The sequence below is a fragment of the Fukomys damarensis genome, unplaced genomic scaffold, assembly GCF_012274545.1.
Source record: "Fukomys damarensis isolate Sample0158 unplaced genomic scaffold, DMR_v1.0_HiC HiC_scaffold_16, whole genome shotgun sequence".
Taxonomy (NCBI): domain Eukaryota; kingdom Metazoa; phylum Chordata; class Mammalia; order Rodentia; family Bathyergidae; genus Fukomys; species Fukomys damarensis.
The window spans coordinates 89156662-89163180 of NW_022900928.1; the positions used below are offsets into that span (position 1 = coordinate 89156662).

The 6519-nt window shown below is 45.7% G+C and overlaps 1 protein-coding gene across 1 annotated transcript in view; it reads left to right on the forward strand.

Annotated features, from left to right (window-relative positions):
• Znf467 (zinc finger protein 467) overlaps window positions 1-709 on the forward strand; it is a 6317-nt gene extending 5608 nt beyond the window's left edge. The window contains exon 6 of the mRNA XM_010619180.3: window positions 1-709. Coding sequence (XP_010617482.1) covers window positions 1-393 — 393 coding nt within the window. The 3' untranslated portion in view covers window positions 394-709.
• Window positions 710-6519: the final 5810 nt, after the last annotated feature.

A 6519-nucleotide genomic window follows, 5' to 3' on the forward strand; every position in this document is an offset into this window, starting at 1 on the left:
GGCCGTCGCTTCGGCTCGAGGCCCAATCTTGTCGCCCACGCCAGGGCTCACAGCGGTGCCAGGCCTTTTGCCTGTGCCCAGTGTGGCCGTCGTTTCAGCCGTAAGTCGCACCTGGGCCGCCACCAGGCCGTGCACACGGGCAGTCGCCCCCACTCTTGCGTTGTCTGTGCCCGCAGCTTCAGCTCCAAAACCAACCTGGTCCGCCACCAAGCCATCCACACGGGCTCCCGCCCCTTCTCCTGCCCACAGTGTGGCAAGAGCTTTAGCCGTAAGACCCACCTGGTGCGGCACCAGCGCATCCATGGTGAAGCCGCCCTCCCAGCCTCCGGTAGGGACCTGGCAGCCCCAACCTGGCCCACTCCCACTGAGGTGGCGCCTACCCGGCTCTTCTGAGCCTGTTTTCACCGGGATCCTTTCATAGCTTTCAGATTCGAGAGCCTTATGCCCTGAGACGTGGCGTGTCAACGCTATGGTTTGGACTTCTGCCATTTTCGTGCCCCCCTCCCCCGTGTTCAGGCAAAGTCCACAAAAAGTCCCCAGCTCTGACGTGTAAAAAAGAAGACACAGAGAATCCTTGCACATGCCCCATGGAAAGCAGACCTTCCTGGGCCTGGACAGAACATGGCCAAGGCAGATGGACCAGGAACCCATAATAGGAGAAAAAGAATGGTTAGCTGTGTTTTCAAAATGTCATTAAAAGAGTTCAAATTCCAAGACTGTCCTGGGCTGTTACTTGATGGGAGGGGCTGACTCTTCAATTCGCTGTCCCATCTCCATCCACAGGAAGTGCCCCCTTCCCTCTGTCATAGATAAGTTAAATGTATCCAGCTGCTAGTAATTGGCTGCTTTGAGTCAAAATGTAAGATGCTTAATTGCCAAGCCACTGCCCTAGTTTAGGAAATTGATTTCAAAGAGACATCAATGTACATTCCCCTTATGTCAGGTGTTGCCAGCTAAAGCTGAAGGGAAGGCAGAGAGGGAACCTGCAACCCTTTAGCCATCCCATGGAGATTGCATGCTACCCTAGACTCTGGCACTCTGTGCTTTGGCCTGTTTGCAGCTCTCCCAAGGTAACTTCATTGCCAAAGTCTCACCTGCCACAGGTAGAGGGTACCTGCAATCACACTTTGCACCAGGTGCTCTCCTGAGGGAGAATGTTTGGTCCTCTGCAGCTGCGATTGCCTGATGGGCTCTGAGACCTAGGGCTGGTTGGTAGGGTGATGAGGGCTTCCTGGGTTTTTAGAGGGCAGCTTGTGGGACTTGGAACATCACCATTTGTTCCCCTGGGCTTTGGCTTTTTCACTGAAACAAGTGCATGATTTCAATGAAAGTTGAAGCCCTTTCCAAATCTACATCACTAGCATGCATAAAAAAAAATAACCCCAGTGAATGTTTATTGGATGCCTCCTGTGTGCCAAGCACTGTGCTGGGCACTGAGAAAACAGGTAGCAAAATAGTGGGTATCCTGTCCTCACAGAGCTCCCAGTCAACACAGGAAGTGCTGAAATGGAGTGTGTACTTGGGGCCTTGGGAGTGTACAACCAAACATCTAGGAGAGCAAGAAAGGGTGGCAGCATGGGGGTCCTTCTAGTGAAGCCTGCAGGATGGGCATGGGACACACAAACGGGATATGGTAGGGCAGGCATAAGTTGGAGGCAGGTGCAGTTCCAAGAGGAAGTGAAGTCCACAGTTTCATGGAGCTGGAGCTCCCAGTGAGGGATGAGAAACCAGGAAAGTGGCCTGAGAGCTTGGAAAGCCATTATTAGCACACATGCAGGGGTTTGAACTGCATCCAAGGAAGTGCAGCCATGGCAGGGTTTAGTCAGGGCAGGAGCCTGGCTGCTTTATGTCCACAAATTTTAGATATGCGGCTGAAGAGGAGGAGACTGAGGGCTTGCACACAGTCACCGATGTGCCAGGTGGCGGTGACCATGGCTGTGCTAGAGGAGGTGGAGAAGTGGTGAATTTGAGAATTGCTTATTAGGCAGATAGATGTATAGAACTTGTGGAGAGGGAGTGAGGGAACTGGTGGAGTACTCTGGATTTCTGATTCAGGCATTAGATGACAGTGGCCTTTCCCTGAGAAGGTTTCATGGGAGAGGAGCAGTTTTGTGCTAGGGGAGCAGTCTTGGAGCTGCTAAGTTTGAGCCCAGCATGGGACCTGTAGGAAACAGGCTGTGCAGGTGCAGAGCTGAGGGGAGAGCCAGGTGGGAGCCAGGCAGGTCTGAGAGCATGGACTCACTGACAAAAGCCTCTAAAGAAGAGGGAGAATGAGGATGGGGGTGTCAGGGAATGGAAAGAAAACACTCCCAGAAGAGGCAACCAGAGAGGAAAGGTATAAAGAGTTTGAGGATGCGGGAGCAGTGGTGGGCTGCAGAGATCTCAGAGTCTCAGGATGTCCAAGCCGCTTTCAGTGAGCAGTCATTCACAGATAGTGACAGCAGTGTCAGGGGCACTGGAGTAAATCAAGTCGGATCACAGTGGTGATTCTCATAAGCAAAGTCCTAGAACAGATAGAAGAACATGCAACCTGGACACAGGTGACGGACAGTCATTGTACAGGAAGCCTCTTTCCCAGTAGGGCCAGAGTGCCATGAATGCAAGCAAATATTTTAAATTTTGTGGCTAAGAATGAGTAGGCAGCTCCAGGTTAAGGTTGATGTGACCAGCAAACAGGAGCTGGTTTGTTTGCCCCTCAACTCCCACAGTATTTTAAATATATGCAATTTCACATAAAAATATAGACTTCTTGTAAAAAATGGAAATATTTGGCAAATAGTGTCCGGCCTACTGGGACCAAGGGTTCTGAGTTCTCACCACTGCCCATTTTCTTCAACCCAGTTTAACTTCTCTCTCAAAGGCTGCCTACCTGGCCTCTGATTTTGGGATTCCAGCTGAAAAGTAATCTCACAGACTTACATTTAAACACATGAAATTTATGTTTGTTTATCATAACAATGCTGTCCCATCTTCAGACATTCTGAGATTCTTGTGTCAGCAGCTTTTGCATCATGCCGCATTTCTGGTGAGACCTCACATATGCCAGACATTTCCAGGATTTCATGTTCTCTGAGATTCTCTAGGAGGCTTGGCTTTGTCCTTTGAGCTTGTTTGCAAAGAGTAGAAGTCATTTGCTTGTCAAGCCTGGTGGTGATCAAAAGCAAAAATGTATGCTCAAAAGATGCAGCGTGGTCCAGAGGAAGGTGGGATTGGGGGGAAAGCCCCCCTGTGGTCACGCCAGCAATGGCGTTGGGTAAGGTGGGGAGCTATCGGGTTCTTCCTCCAGGTGCCCGGGCCGGAAGCGCTGCGAGTGATGGCGGAGGTCCGGCTCCGCACACCCAGCCGTGGTTTCCATGGTGACGGTAAACAAACCTTGACTGCCAGCGCTTCAGTCACCCAGAGACTCTAAGGGAGACCTCGGGGTGAGGCAGACCCGCACGGACTGGAAGACTTGGAGCTCCAGGGTCTTGCTAAGTTGCCCAGCTGGTCTTGAACTTGTGATCCTCTTGCTTCAGCCTCTCAGCATACCTGAATCACAGAATGGCTTCACCATCATCTCAAAGAAAACAGAACCAAGAAAAGAAAAATGGAAAAAGGAAAAGTCTTCAGTCGAAAATGGATGAGTGCTTTTTTATTGAGAGAAATAAGGCACGCTGCTTAATTTTTCTAAATAGGGTTGTCTCACCAGACTATGGCTAGATAAATTGAGGAAATGGGGAAAAGTCTACTGAAAAAGATGTAAGAGTGAAGCTGCTAATTTCAAACTTTATCCTTTGGCAATAGATGAAAGTGCTGATGTGACAGGTATGGTTCAACTTGCTGTTTTAAATTAGCAGCATTATAGATTATGAATATAGTATCACTGAAGAAATGGTTTCTTCGATGCCATTAAAATACAACTAAGGGATGGGGATTTAGCTCAGTGGTACTGCCACCTGCCTCACGAGCACAGGGTCCCAAGCTTAATTCCTGATACCAAAAACAAAAACAACAACAACAACAAAATCCAGCTAAATCTCTTCATTTGTGTAAAGCATTAAAAATAACAGTGACTTTCTTCAAACTTTGTTACCATATCTGGTGTAGCCATAGTGGTACTCTGTGATGGTTGGTAAAGAAGAGGGATTTAAACTGGACATGGTGGGGCATGCCTATAATCCTAGCACTCAGGAAGCTGAGGCAGGAGGATCACTGCAAGTTTGAGGCCAGCCTGGGCTACATAATGAATTCAGCCTGAACTACAGAGTGAAACCTTCTCTAAAAAAAGAAAGAAAGTAAAGAAAGAGAGGTATTTATAAATTAGTAAGAGATAATGCAATTGTTGCTGGCAAGTCACATTTGATAAAATAGTGTTGCATCATACATCAAGGAAATTAAAGCTTTAAAAATGGATGTTGGCTGGGGATTTAGCTCAGTGGATCTGCCGCCTGCTTCAAAGTGTAAGGTCCTGAGTTCAATCCCCGGTACAAAAAAAAAATAAAAATAGATGTTGTGGTGCACTCCTATAATCCCAATACTCAGGAGACTGAGGCAGAAGAATCCCATGAGTTCAAATAGTGAGTTCAAGACTAGCCTGAACTATGTAGGGAGACCCTGTCTCTAAAAAAAAAGAATAAAGAAAAAAAAGATGTTAAGCAAATCATCACCAAAGCTGTGAATTTCATGAGGTTTAGGGATCGAATCACCAATTCCATGAGTTCCTTAACAGTAAGGATGCTGACTATGGGGATATTATTTTTCTGAAGTGAGGTGGCCAGGTTGGAGTAAAATACTGAAAAGATTTTGTGAATTGTAAAATGATACCATCATTTATGGAATCAAGGAAACTGAAGATGAAAATTCCTTACCAGTTTTGTGGGTTTTTAAAAATTTGACTACTCATTTAAATGGGATTAATGTGTCATCAAGGTGAAAGTCAATTTATTTGTGCTATATTTCAATACAGTGTACAACACTGTACATTACAGTGTACAAAATGGAAAGGATAATGGGGGAAAAGGGTGGGATGTACCATGTACAGGTGCAAATTTCCAATGATAAATGTTATCATTACATACACTTAAAATGTACCAATAAATGTTAGTGTATATACATATATATGTGTGTGTGTGTGCGTGTGTGTGTGTGTGTGTTTATATATATATATATATATATATATATATATATATATGGCGTGGGGCTGGGAATTTAGCTCAGTGGTGCTGTCCTTGAAAGAGTGAAAGAGCAAGATCCTGGTTTCAATCCCTGGTTTAAAAATCAAATGCAGCATGGCTGCCCTGAGGAGTTCCAGACTCAGTCAGTGATGGTCTCCTGAAATCACTATTTATCCCCACTCCATGCCAGGTATGAGCCATACCATGGTTGTGTTGGCATAGTATCAAAACTTGAACTTTAGAATCATATCCTTGGGAGTGATGATGCTTGGAAGCAAAGCATATATTTGCTATTTCTATATGCATTTTCTAATTTCTTTCTTTCTTTTTTGGTATGGGGATACAACTCAGGACCTTGCACTTGTGAGGCAAGCAGCAAAACCACTGAGCTAAATCTCTGGCCCTTCTAATTAATTTCTGATTCATTTTATTAATTAGCTAAAGTTTTTTGTTTGCAATCTTCTTCCAAAAACACAAAGTTCATAGCTCATGGGTATAAATAGAGTAACCAGTATGTGCTAAGTCTGTGCTAGTCTGCTGTGCAAGAAGTTTAGAAAGAGATGTTTAGAATGTGCCACCTGTCATAAAGGACTTACAGTCTGGCTGGAGATGAGATGTTGAGGTTCATGGAGCAGAGAATGTAAGTGCTTATGGCATTCTGAGGACCCTAAAGATATGAAAGAACAGGGATAGCTTAGGGAAGGAGGTGGTGCTGACCATAGAGTCTGGATTTGTGGAAGGGAGAGGAAGGGAGGGAGGGAGACAGGAGATCCCAGCCCCACCTTATCCCCACACATTGCTGCACAGTCTTATTTGTCCCCTAGTCAGTGTCTCCTCCTGCTTTCTTGATCTCCATGGGACCTTTGCTGTCCAGTCCTTTCTTGAGTTTCATTTTTATTTTGGTAAAATATATATAGCATATGATTTGCTATTTTAATTGTGTTAAGCAATCCAGTAAACACCGTGAAACTGTCACCCATATTATTTCCAGAAAAATCTCATCATCCCAAATGACAGCTCTGTTCCCAGTCTTTTTATGTGATCGTGAATTTAGATAAGGCTGACATTAAGGTCATGGAGGAGGCAGCCTGTGGTGACCACTGGGGTTACTATGATCCCCACCTGGTGATCCTGAGAGCAGAGTGGGCAACATGCACAAACTTGCTGCTTGCAACAAGTTAGAAAATTCTGTCCCATCCCTTGCACACGAGAGTGATGGGGGCCACATGCTATCACTAAATGATAGCCATCTAACAAGTCTCTGTGGAGTACAGTAGTACCAGAGATAGGAAGCATCCTATTTGTCAAACTTGATGCCCAAGTCTTTCTTTGTGGCTTCTTCCTCCTCCTCTTTTTTTTTTTTTTT